General features: G+C 44.0%; 1 protein-coding gene across 1 annotated transcript in view; it reads right to left on the reverse strand.

Annotated features, from left to right (window-relative positions):
• UTRN (utrophin) overlaps positions 1 to 3567 on the reverse strand; it is a 356530-nt gene extending 352963 nt beyond the window's left edge. Inside the window, exons 1-2 of the mRNA XM_039567915.1 lie at positions 3460 to 3567; positions 2407 to 2564 (exon numbers count right to left, since the gene is read on the reverse strand). Coding sequence (XP_039423849.1) covers positions 2407 to 2485 — 79 coding nt within the window. The 5' untranslated portion in view covers positions 2486 to 2564; positions 3460 to 3567. The remainder of the gene's footprint in view (positions 1 to 2406; positions 2565 to 3459) is intronic.
• Positions 3568 to 13066: the final 9499 nt, after the last annotated feature.

Genomic DNA, 13066 nt, shown 5'->3' on the forward strand with positions numbered 1-13066 from the left:
CAATATATTCAGTTGACAGGCTGCTAAAGACTGAAGTTTACATTTGTATCCAAATATTTAGAAACAGTTTTACTAGTACCACTGTTTGTTAAGGCCTGACCCAGAAATATTCTGGCATTTCAAATCATAATTTTCTTCCAAGTTGTTACAAGAAAAACAACAAAAAAGACTTAGTGATAGATCTTAAACATCACTTTTAGAATATGAATGTATTTAAATAACCACAATATCCTGACAGCTTGGTGATCTGTTCAGAAGAGACGAAGACAAACAATGAAATAGACAAACAGAAAATTGCCTAGGAGAGCACAGAGAAAGTGATCTTTACACATCTATCTTCTTTTATTTACAAGAATAGAGTAAACTGTTTTCAGTGTGCTTATTTAAAAATGCATAGGAATAATACACACTAAAAAAATATTATGACATATTAAATCACTTGATCCCATATTAAATCACTTAGACTTTTTCACCTACTGTGTGTTTTTTATTTATTCAGTGAAAATACTAAATGCACATTTGCATGTGCTCCCTAACCAAAGTGTTAAGAGACTTTCCACATCACTGGTGCTAAGAACTTACAGAGCAGCAAGAAACAGAACAGCCTATTTTCAGTGACAGCAAATGATTTTTTTTTTCTGATCTCTTGAGCCTCAAAAGCCATACAGATGGCCTTAGCTACCCCAACTATTAATAAGATAACACTTCTACTGTATTTCAAGTCATTTAGACTGAAGAGCATTTCACGCTGGATAAATCTTCCCAGCAAAAAAACCTCTGTTTTCCTTTCTTAGTATCAAAAATGGCATTCTCTTTTCAAAATACCTAAGTTCCTGACAGCTAGCCTTTAATTTGCTATCACCTGTGCTTCAGGAAGCTTTCATTTTTCCTTTCATTAGGAAAACCTTCCCACAGATTTACTTGTAGAGTGAATGGTTCAGATCTCAGCTACAGTAGTACAGTAATTTACTCGAAGAAATCACACATCCAGATCCAAACCAGCATAATATTTAGAAAAAATTGTTTAAGGTCAGTCATCACTCACTACTTTTAATTTAGTGCACATGTCTTTTACCCTGGTATTAGAATTTACAGCATTTTCTCATTCACACAGATGAAATTTAAAGTGGTGGTAACAGGCAATTTACAATCATGTGCCCTACCAAAACAACAGAACTTACTGTACAATTTGTTCATTCATGAAAAACCTCCAGTACATCCATGTTTCCTCACACATCCTATAAAACTGTAGTACTTGCATACATACATGCATACAAACTGTCTGCAAGCTATCCCCACACCCAAAGCCCTTAAAAACGCTGACTATACACTTACAATCAAACAAAGTTATGTCCAGAGGTTCCAGGGTAACAGCAGAAAACAAACCAACACTATGGAATTCAAGATGAAAAACCCACAAGCATCTTCCATAAACTGCTCTTCCAGAAGAGGAAGACTCAGAAAGCAAAGCTCTAAGAAACAAACTATTCAAACACCAATGGGATCCAGATCAAACCCGCATCCTATGTAACTTGACATAGCAAATCACAACCAACTGAAGACCCACAGTTTTTAGTGTGTGGAAAATTTAAAAAAAAAAAACCAAACTGCTAGGTTTGCTAGGTATCAAAGGAAAATCTTTTGATAACAGAAGCATTTTGCATGTCAGAAAGAAAAGGAAGCCTGTGAGGCTGAGGAACCCAGCATCCAGTCTCTGAATGGAGCACAAATTTCTACCAATGTTTAAACAACTCACAGCTGTCCCTCCAAAACCTCTGTTCTCCCCCTGCTAAAGCAACGGTACCTCATTACCCACCCCAGCATCCCTCAGAGCCTCAAGAGGCCACAACACACTGCAACCAAACAAAATCCACGTTTTCCCAATAACCTTCAGATCTGTTACATGAATGTTTTGCTGAAGGAAATGCCTGAGTGAGTAGCCATAGACAACTGTTTTACATTAAGGAGGAAGCACATTAATTTACTGCGTGAGTACTGCTGCGATGCACTTTTAGGAGGTACAATGTTGCAGCCACAGTTGCCATTTTCAGTGTCTGAGAATAAACACAAAAGCTACCAACACTAGGTTGCATAAGAGCACTTTAAGCACATGGCTATTTATAAAAGTAGAGGTAATTATGATGCCGGAGGTGGATCCCAAATAAACAGACTTGACTAATACTGACAAAAAAAAAAAACCCAAAACAAAACAAACCCAGAGACCTACAATTACTATTACTCAGTAACAGGAGGGGAGCTGCATGAACAACCTTAGTCACCCGCTGTACCACCAACATATGCCCAAAAACACAGCTGGACAAACGCGCTGTTTAAAAATGTGAGCTTATGTCAGAAGCTATGAGTAGAGGAGAAAAGGGGAAAACACTGTTCCCCTCGACAGTTTACCTGATCTGGACTTGATGATGTCGCTGAACTCGCTGTGTCCCCCGCCAGGTCCTTCCTCCGGCTCGGAGACACGAGCCATGCTCGCGGGCTGCGGTATGCCACGGGCGGAGCCTAAATCCGTCGGGAGAAGGCTCCCATGGAGGGCCACGGCTCAGCACCTACAGCACAGGAGCAGAAAAGCACGGTAATTCCACGGGCTACTCCAGGTGTGACTCCGCGTGTGAAGGGAGGGATCGAGGCTTGCTGGCCATGCCCACGCGTGTTGCGGGGCAGCCGACCGGATACTCGCTGTGCCCCTCCCGCGGGGTGGCATTTTACAAGTGGGATGTCCCTGAAGGTACAGCCGCGTAAGCCAAGCTTCACTCACCCTTGGGCGGCAGAGCACCTTGTGCCCAGCCGTGACCCCCAGAGGGGCAGGACACGGCCCTTGCCTCGACACCACCGCCACCACCCGTCACCTAGCTGGCCCCGAGCGGGACGCCCCCGCTCGAGGGGCAGGCACAGCGAGGGAGCTCCACTCCCACCGCTCTGGAGCGTGTGCCAGCAGCAAAGGGGTACAGGCAGGGGCGCTCCCCCGGCCGGCCCAGGGCGCGACAGCCGCGTGTAGGAGAAGCCACGCAGCCCCTCTCCCGGGTGAGGGAAGCGGAGCTCCGCGGGGCAGGCCCCGGGCACGCCCGCCCCCGCCCGGCCGCCCCGGCAGAGCGGCCGCCGCCCCCGCTCGCCCGGCGGGGATTTTGACCCGGCAGCCGGCCGGGCACGCCGGCACCTCCTCCCCGCGGGGTGCGCGGCCGCAGCAGCGGCGCCGCCGTCCTCGGGCACCCCCACGGCGGAGCCGCTCCTCGCCCCGGCTCCCCGCGGCCGCCCCGTCCCGCCCGCAGGTGCGCCCGCCGCGGGCACTGCCCCCCGAACCCCCGCCGCTACCGGAGCTGGGGACAAACTTTTCCTGCCGAGGCCCTCCCAGTGCCGCGGTGCCACCGCCTCCCCGCAGGGCTACCCCGCTCCCGGAGCTGCCGGGGTACCCGCCGACAGCAACTCTCCTCGGCCGCCACTCACCCCTCGGGCACGGCGGCGAAGGCGGCCGCGCTGCCCCACGGCGCAGCCCAGCTCCTCCTCGCACCCCGTCCCCCGGCGGCGGCTCCCGCTACGCTGCGCTGGCGGACCCACAACTTTCTGCGCGAGCCGCTGCCGTCCGTCCTCCCCCTTCTCCTCCCCCTTCTTCCCCGCCCCTCGCGGCCCGGCCCTGCGGCGGCCCCTCCCTCGGCCCCGGCGCCCCCTTTGTTGGCCGGGCCAGCGCCGCGGTTGCGGGAGGGCCGCCCCGGCCGCGGCCCCTTCTCCGAGCGAGGGGCGGGAGGGGCCGGGGCGGCGCGGAGGGGAGGGGACGGGATGAGAGGGGCGGAGCGGAGCGAGTCCCGGTCGCGGCCGCGCCCCCGCCCCGCGCCCGCGGGCGGCTGCTGGCGCGGCCCTGCTCCTCCCAGGGCCCCGCCCGAGGTGGTGGTGGTGGTGGTGGTGGTGGTGAAGTGTCGTCCCGCTCCGCTCCTCCCCTCGGGCCTTCGCGTCCGCACCTGTACGCTCCCGCCTCTCCTCCTGCTCCTTTCCCTCCCCGAATGAGCGCTGTCGCGCAGCACTTCGGAGGTGAAGCGCCCCGCGGCCTGCCATGAACACCAAAGTCAGGAAGTGTGACAAAATTTGAGAAGTACTTAGGAAATTTACGAACAGCCGGAAACAACTCTCCCGAAACCCGCCTGCTTTGGCCAGGTGTCCGTGCCTCATCTCACGGGGTCACTTGACAGTGACAACTCCCAGTTTTCGGCTGGGCAAGAACAGTTATGGATCAATAAAAATGTGCTGATGCTCGGTGTCCGCAATCATTTTTGATGTATGAACAGACATTAATGCTAGTAAAACATTTAGCTGACACTAATTAATTTATTGCCACATTTGCAATCCGGGAATGAATTTACTCATGTTTGCACAGGCAAGTAATCCATGCTCACCTGTACAGTGAGGCTGCAGAACGTGTGGCTGTATTTATCTCGATAAGCATTAGTCTGAAGTTTCAGCAGTATCAGAGAGAAACTGTAACTGAGTAATTCCTCAGTGTTACCTACCAGGCCTCAGGCCATGCAGCCCAAAATGTTTCCAAGGTTAGATGAACTCCCAACACCGAGTACTTCACCACCTAAACAACAAAGGCCAGCAGTCTGCAGGAGGGGAGGTGCAGAATTTTATTAGCTAGCAGAAAGGAGGGAGCTTGGCAACATACTTGTTCTGTACCTCCAGGTGAACAGAAATTGGTAGCAATGTGAAATGAGGCAGATTCGTCTTCAAAAGTCTTTTTTTCTTACCAGTAGACAGCTCATGGGTTTACTAGGCACTACAGATAACAAGAGTAAACAAAGACTACGTGCGTGTTAGCCTAACCTAACTTTGATATTTACCCTTACTTTACTATTTCCCCCAAGGAAAAAACGAGATACCTCAAAGTAAAAAAACTACTATGCTATAAATTATTATGACCATAATTCTAACAGCATTTAACATTTTTTTCCTCAGCCTTTGATTGGTGCAGTACATGTGGAACAGGGACTGGGTCTTTTGTTTTTGTATTGCAGAAGAAGGCCTTGCAGAGAGTGTGCTATATTTTTGCATTTCAAAGAAGCCTAAAAATTAAGATGCCTAGTTTGGATCATTCCAGATTTCCTTGGTGATTCAGTGCAAATTAGTTAATTCATCCTTGATCTGCTTAATCCAAACCACTGCATGAAGTCATTAATGGTTCTTACTTATAAAAGGATAATAATAATATGTCAAAAAATTTTGATGACTGGAGTTGTGAATCTATTGAGAAGTGCAGCTCATAGAAGACAAACACTATAAAACCATGGACATCGATACTTACCAGTGTCTAACTGTAAGGCAGTGCTGGGCAGTAGGCTGGATTTATTGGAAAGGTATGGTTTGGGTTTATGCATATTTATTTACATTACACTGAAAAACACGTACTGCAAACATAATGTTTATGGTTAGAGGAGCATAACTTGTTCCCTGCTGCTCTTGCTTCTCTGCCCCATCCCGTGCATTCCCCGTGTGCTGGATTTTCAATGCCCAGTAATGAAAAAACACCCAAATACTGGAAACCCACAATCCAGACCCAGCTGCTTTTCATACAGTTCAAGAGACATAAAACCCTGTGTAACCCAGTGTCCACTCAAGAGTCAGCACAGATGGAGATTGTCCCTTCCCACTGCTGGGTATCTGGCAAGCAGTGCAGGGACAGGGATCCCAAAGCACTGCATTACCTTGCCTAATTAGCATTAAGTGAAAAAATGCTAATGAACTTAGCATTAAGTGGAAAAAAGTGCCCTTTCCTTTGTGGGCTGCACTGGGGGGATTATTCCTTTCACAGAGGTTACCCAAGACGGCTATCAGGTAGCAATAACTTTGATTGCTAAAAGCTGCAGTCAAGCTGATAAGCAGGAGGGGAGAGCTGGTATATCCCATTTCAAATCTCTGTGTGTAAGTCCAAGGTCCCAATTTTTATAATCTTGCTCTGAAAGCACCTACAAATTATTTCTCAAAAAGAGACACATTTCAGTTTAACCTGATAGTGTTTCATCTTTTTTCCTTTTCTTTTTTTTTTCTGTTTTAGACAGAAGTAGCATCATTATGTTCCTTTGAACTGCAAAGTGCCAACAGAAAGATAATAGAATAATGAGACTGCACACTACTTCAAGGGAGCAGATGAATTTCTTCTTGGTGTGTTTCAAACACGCCTCTCTCCAGAGCCATACTCACTCTACTGTTGATCAAAGCCTGAGTTTTCTGAGCTAGTTGTTTAGACTATAGGCTTCTCAAGCAAGGGCTATAATTTATATATATACAATTATATATATATAACATATAATTTTTATAGGGTCTTTAGGCACATCTCCATCCGGGAAAAAAGAAATGAAAACACCCTAACCTTTAATATTCTGTACATGTACATGCTTTAGGTCTCTCTAATTTTTTTATTTCAGTGATTGGCAGAATTAGAAAATGATGACTAGCACAATTTTAAAGTCAAACAACACAGTCTCCACCCAGTTGTATTTCTAAAACCTACATTCATCTACAATACCTGCTGACCATTAATATGATGTGGACTGTGTGGCACAGCTTACTTTTCTGTATATGCAAAATAAAATAATAAAATAAAGGAAAAGTCCATTAATCCCTTAGGTGATGTTAAGAAAGACAAAGAGAATACAGAAAAAGAAATGGTGAAGAAAGGGGCTGAGAAGATGCAAGGCCCTTGAACTTTGACCAAAGTAAATAAATACTTTATTCCTTGGTGCATGAAGACAATGCTGTTGTGAGGCTCTGAGCTCATCTTACCTTGTCTCTTTCTCTTTTCTTTGTTCTTAGCATTTCTGTTTTTAGAATACACTCATAATTTACAGGATTACAATATAACTAGGAATTTTGTGTATCTCATTACCTTGAGATTGACTGCTATAATAATGCATGTGCCCATTCATCAATGTTTTGTCATGATTTCAGAAAACCATTCCATATTCAGGAAGACAGAAGATACCAAATGGATTGCTTTGTAAATAGAGCATCTTTATTGCCCCTTTCTACATAGCCCATTATATTGTCAGTCTCAGTTATCAGATCAGGCAGGCTGTTACTCAGCAGACATTTTTTTCCTGCAGAACTTGCATCAGAATTCAAGTTAACAGCTCCTTGGTGCTTTGGTGCTGACATACTGCACTAACCAGTTAGTACAAGTACCTTACTAATTTCATTATTTCTAATCCAAGGAGAAATATATATTAAAAAAACTATTAAATAAACATTCTGTCTCCGTATGTTCTTCTGGTGAGAAAAATGACCAAGTTTTTCTAAAAGCTTGGGTCAGTTTTATCTACAATTCTTTTGGCAGTACCTCTGAAAAACTTCAGTACATCAGGATAACACAGTTAGCTGGTTTCTCATCCTTTCAATTCCTGTAATTTAAAAGCTTTGGAGTTATCTTTGTTGTTCAAGCCTCTCATACTAAAATATTCAAAGTCAGCACAACTTTTAAAGGTGAGACAGCATTTTCTACCTCTAACTTTTTGGGATGGGATCTAATTTTAATATTAATTTTTTTATTTTTATTCCAAGGTCAGCTGCCTTTGTGTGCAAGCTCCTTGTGAGCTCCTCCAAGAATATCAACATAGCTTAAGAAATTTAACACTGTTCTGCTACACCAAGTTAACCATACATCAGGAGCTACCAGGTGCAGAGAAGGGACTGAGGCAGAGGGCAGCAGGAATCCTGATAAAGACACCAGCCCAGGGTGCAGATGCCCTTTGAGCAAAATGCCTGTCACCTTTACTGCCACAGGTCCACCTGCTTTAACCTAAAGAGAAAGCAGTGTACTCCCCTTATATACTTCAATTTCTACAAGTTGTAATCTGTATCTTCAGTAGATTCTTTCCACTCTATTTATATCTTGTTATATTTGGCATATCTATTGATTAGATCAGATTCAAGGGAATATTGTGTGCATAAAATATACTAGAAATTTGTACCTTAAGTTTCAGCAATCTTTTATAGCTTCATTATAAAACCCCAGAAAACTGCCCCGTATTAATAGAAATGCTTACATCCCTTTAGCTGCAGTGACATTAATTGGAGTTACCATCATTTATCATCATTCTGAAGAATATAACCTCTCGAAGTACATTAAATAAGAGTGCATTAATGAACAATTATACTAATCAATTTACTCTCCCAACATAACTCCCTTAACTGCAGCAGAGGATTGAAAAAAGAAAACCATCAACAAGAGAGATGCCTGTGCAAGACCGGAACCTTTGACCAACACCGTGAGGCAATCCCCTGGAAGGGCAGGTGCGAGTTTCTAGTGAAAAGTCACTCCTAACACAAGTTGATTTCTGTTTATTTCTCTCACTCATGGCTATTTTTTCAGTGCTGTTCCATTCCCATTTGAATAGCCTGTGCCATATATAGGCATAGGTTTGTTCATAGGTTAGACACATAAATACCTAATGCTTCTACAATTATAAAATATGTACACTTTTTCACCAAGTTTATCAGTTAGGGATTAGGCAAAGAAACAGAATTCCTGTGTAAACACAACACAGAAACTTGGATAACTTGCTTCATTTTAGTAACTTGTTTCACTTTTTGTAGTAGGGAAAAAATAGCATCTTCCATCACGAGTACATTGAGTGAAATAATACGATAATTGGACAAAGACAACTTGGAAACACTTTAAAAATGAAAGATGTCACCAGTATGCAATGGAAAGGATATGTCTTTTTAAGTCTTTTTACTTTAAAGGTAAGCAGTGGGAGAAGACACAGTTTATTCTTACCAAAATTAACTAGTAGCTCCTTAGCACTCCATGAGTGCTCCCAATATGGAATGACTACAAACCAAATCTGAGGAAATGAAACAAAACTATTTTTCACAAATTCTTAGTATTTTTTACATTTATTTCCCTCACTTTAGATCAATTAGGTATGTCACCTTTTCTCTGCTGTTTCCTGTTAAATTATCAATGTGGATGTTTTGTACTTGACCCCTTAAGATGTTCCCCAATTAGAATTTAAGGTTTTACATACAAAATTGCCTAAGTGTTAATAACACATTTCTCTGCTGGAAAACACAATTCATTAATGTCTTTAGTGGGATAATGGCACCCCCTGGGACACCCAAGGCACCAGCAAAAACCTGTGCTATGGATGTCCCATCTTCCCACCCACTAAACACTTTTCATCCAAGTACACTCCCCTGCAGCTTAGACTTGACATCCTGTGGCTTTTGCCTCCCTGAGTCACACAAGGACACAGATGGTTACAGGGACTGAGACAGATACCAGGCTTGAAATGCTTCAGCATTGATCCCTCCAGCTGCAAAACCACTGCATTACAGAAGATGTGTAGCAGAGCTCCCACTGCCCTGGCAAACTCTTGCACATTTGGCTTTCTGACCACGGGTGGACAACCTATGGCCAGGAGAAGGCTTGGCCAGGTTTTACCATATCTGCCACTGCAAGGGTGCCCTCAGAGCCTCTAGAAAGCCCCTCTCTTAACTAACTCTATATGGGCTTGCAAGACAACCCCCAGCCTCCTATTTCCATAACATGTAGGTTTGCTAATGTGCTGAAAGCTTAAATGATTTTTAAAGTCAGTTAAGCGGCTTTTTCTTTCCCTGAAATGACAAGGATTTTGGTTTTTAACTAAAATAAATATAATCACTGTGATAACACTAGATCCGAACAGGTCAGATTTACAGGTATGTATAGAAATTTATTTAATTCTGAGCAAATTAATAGCCCTTTTTAGTCAACAAGATAAATTATGTGAGTGAAGTTTTATACCCACCAGAGACTTCAGTTATGAGTTTGTTTTCTGGTGCCTGGTGTTCTGTGGCTATGCCTGTAAAACAGGAAATGCTCCGCAAGCTGTGGCACCTGACAAAGCCCACTTGCAGATCTCCACACTGCCTAGGTAAACTCTCTCTTGGTCACTTTGCATTTTCACATGTACTTTACGGGAACTCAGCCTGAATGAGGTCACTTACCCCATGATTCTGTCAAAGCAATTTCAGCTAATGGTTTAAATCATCTTGATGAAGCCTCTCATCCCCTTCCCAAGTTCCTCCTGGACTGGACAGCAGTGGGGCTGCCCCCAGTGAGGCATAGGACAGAGATCAGCCACTTCACTGCCCTCCCTTCTCCACATGCCACCATCTGGCTGGAATGTCTACTGTGAAATTTCCCCTACATGAGAAGGAAATCTTTGCTGCTCCATTAGGGCAGCCCTCTGTCTGCTTTGCACAGCCAGGGCCAAGGGTGAGGTCTGAACTTAGTGAATGCTGTGGGTTTCCCAGAGGGAAGAGTACACTATTTTTTTTATTTTTTTGTTATTCAGTGGTAGGATTTGAAAGGCTAAGATTTCCAGAATTGATTGGGAGCCACAACACCCAGCACACAGGGCAGTGATGGGGGTGAGCTTCGCAGCTCAGACAGGCAGGAATGCCAATGGTGCCCTTGCTAGTACTGCTGGCACACTGGGGCTGTGCCTGCTGCCACTGGAACCATGTGCCTAGTTCAAGGAAAAATGTTTGGCTCAAAGCACACAGTTCTTCAGGGAACAAGATATTTGTGTATACCTTAAATTACTTTGCAGCTACTTAAATAACTGTGCTACAAGTTCTGCAGGCAGTAATTATTCTACCATTTTCTTCTATTAGGCAGCCCTGAACTAGCCATCAAAATTGCTTTGAAATCACAGCAGACAAAGAGGAAACTTTTGGACGTAATTTATTTTAGGATGTTCCAAACCAAAGCAGTAGTGCAAACCAAAAAAAGAAGTCCAGCCCTGCCAAGTCCTTAATCACTGAAATGAAGAAAGAGACCACAAAACTGAATGAAAAGAGGATTGAAACAATTTTCCTGCTCTGAAAATGCCCCTTTTTTGGAGTTACTGTCAGAAGAAAATAAGGGAGCAACAGAACCCCTTAATACATCACTGATGTATCTAACTGGAGGTTACTTGCAGAGGCCAAACCTTTGAAATGGGAGCAATGCTGGAGTTTGTCCTTGCTGCAAGAGAGCTCGTATGTGGACTTTGCATTTCAGAAAATAAAGCCTCACTAGCATTTCCAGGGAAATTTCCAACCATGTGAGAGCAAGAGTCTTCTTAAGAGTGTCCACCATACACTGCCATTAGAACATAATTGTAACATAATATCCAAGCTCTTACACTTCAAGCACTTATGGACTCATCTTAAAAACATTTAGTGGGTACAGGATGACCTGTACCAGGTACAGGTATTATTCCTAGCACAGAAGTAACAAAGAGCTCACTCTGTCAGGATCAGGAGCCATTGAGCTTGAATATAAACACAGAGCAACAAAGTCTCTCAACCATACAGCTTATATCTGGAACCAGGAATGAAGGTATATTTTAAAACTCTGTGACTATGATCTGACAAATGGTGTAACTTCTGTTAAAAGGACCAATGTATATTTAAAATACAAATGTATCTAAGTTCTGGCAAATTCAGAGTTTAAATCTAGTCTGGAATATGATGCCACAAACATGAAAAAAAAGACAACAGCAAACAAAATTGTATGATTGGGAAAGCTAGCTGGGAATGAGACTTCATTTTAGCAAATCCTGTGATACATTTGTTATGAAATATAAAATCATCTGTACTAACCCTCAAGTGTCAATCACCATCTAGCAATATTGTGTCAGCATCAAACCAGAAAAAGTCCTGACAAGGGACATGAAGAAGCAGAGTGCAGTACAAAACTGGTTTCAGCAAGTATATTTCATCTCGCGATGCAAATGCGCACAGCACAGTTTTGCTCAAGTTACTAAATACAAGAGCACAGTTTCTGGGAAAAAGCCCTGCAGGCTCACCCCTCATCCCCTCCCTTCACTGCTGTTTGCTTAAACCATTTGTGTGTACTTAACTCCCCAAGACATGTTCCTTGGTGCCTCTGGGTGTGATTCAATGAGCACATAGACATCCCATTTGAGCCAGGGACCCTGCAGTCCCAGGCACCCCTGTGTCCTGCACCTCAGTGTGTTTCTGCCCTCTCAATGAAGCCAGTCCTAGCTCTCAACCTGCCCTCAGACAAGTGGGTAGAGGCCAAGAGAAACACTTTTACTCCTGTTTCATCTGCTACATTCACCAACTTGTTCTTAAACCATCTCTGAAGCCCTTTTTTTTTTTTTGAAGTGTGTCCTCCCTGTCATATGTATGGTACTAAAGCCCACAGAGCACTATTCAGTAGCATTTATTTCCTCAGGAGCCATGAAAGTTTACTTTTCCACAGAAAGAACTTTGCTATTTTGAGCATGGAATGAGGTGCGTGACTGCTCCTGGAGGTCCCACTCCCAAAAAGAGAGCAAAGCAAAACCCTGGATTCTTCCCAGTGTAGTGCTGAGCTCAAAGAGCTCAGAGAAGAGCCAAAAAGGGCATTTTCCGAAAAGAATCAGAAAAGCCTCAATTCGATGTTCATAAAACAACAGAGAGAACTCTTAAAATATCCTAAGAGTATTACAGCAGGCTCTGAGGTGTATACACAAGATGCCTACAGCCCACCACACTGACCAATATCAAGGCAGATGTGCTGCAAGTGAGACTGCCTGGCCCCCAGGAGTGTTTGTGGCAAGGTCTGCAGGGAGCAGGAACAGCTTTGAGATGTCCAAACTTTGGACTTTGGTACAGTAGAAAACCAGGTGAGTTCTGGGCACACAAACACCTCTTCACATCCTAACATTTTGCTGTTTCCCTGTTCTCCACTACATAGCTCCATCTGTTATTTCTCATCAGGTAAAAGCTTTGGGCCATTTCAGTCCTGTGTTTCAGCAATGCCCAGACCTGAGGTGCAAAAGAGTGTGACTCCTCCATGCTACAGTTACACCATGAGTCATGAATACTAATAACACCAAGGACGTGTGTCTCTGTTACAGCTGCAGCTCAGCGAGGCTTTTTGTCCTATTTTTTTCTTTATACCTCCTTGGACATAAATTCTAACTACAGCAGGTCAAAAATACAAACCAAACATTTAAAAATCACAATTCTTAATTTAGATGCCATCAAAATATTCTGCCCACCCCAAACAATAGGTGAGTCATTTGTG

The sequence above is a fragment of the Corvus cornix genome, chromosome 3 (genome assembly GCF_000738735.6).
Source record: "Corvus cornix cornix isolate S_Up_H32 chromosome 3, ASM73873v5, whole genome shotgun sequence".
NCBI lineage: Eukaryota > Metazoa > Chordata > Aves > Passeriformes > Corvidae > Corvus > Corvus cornix.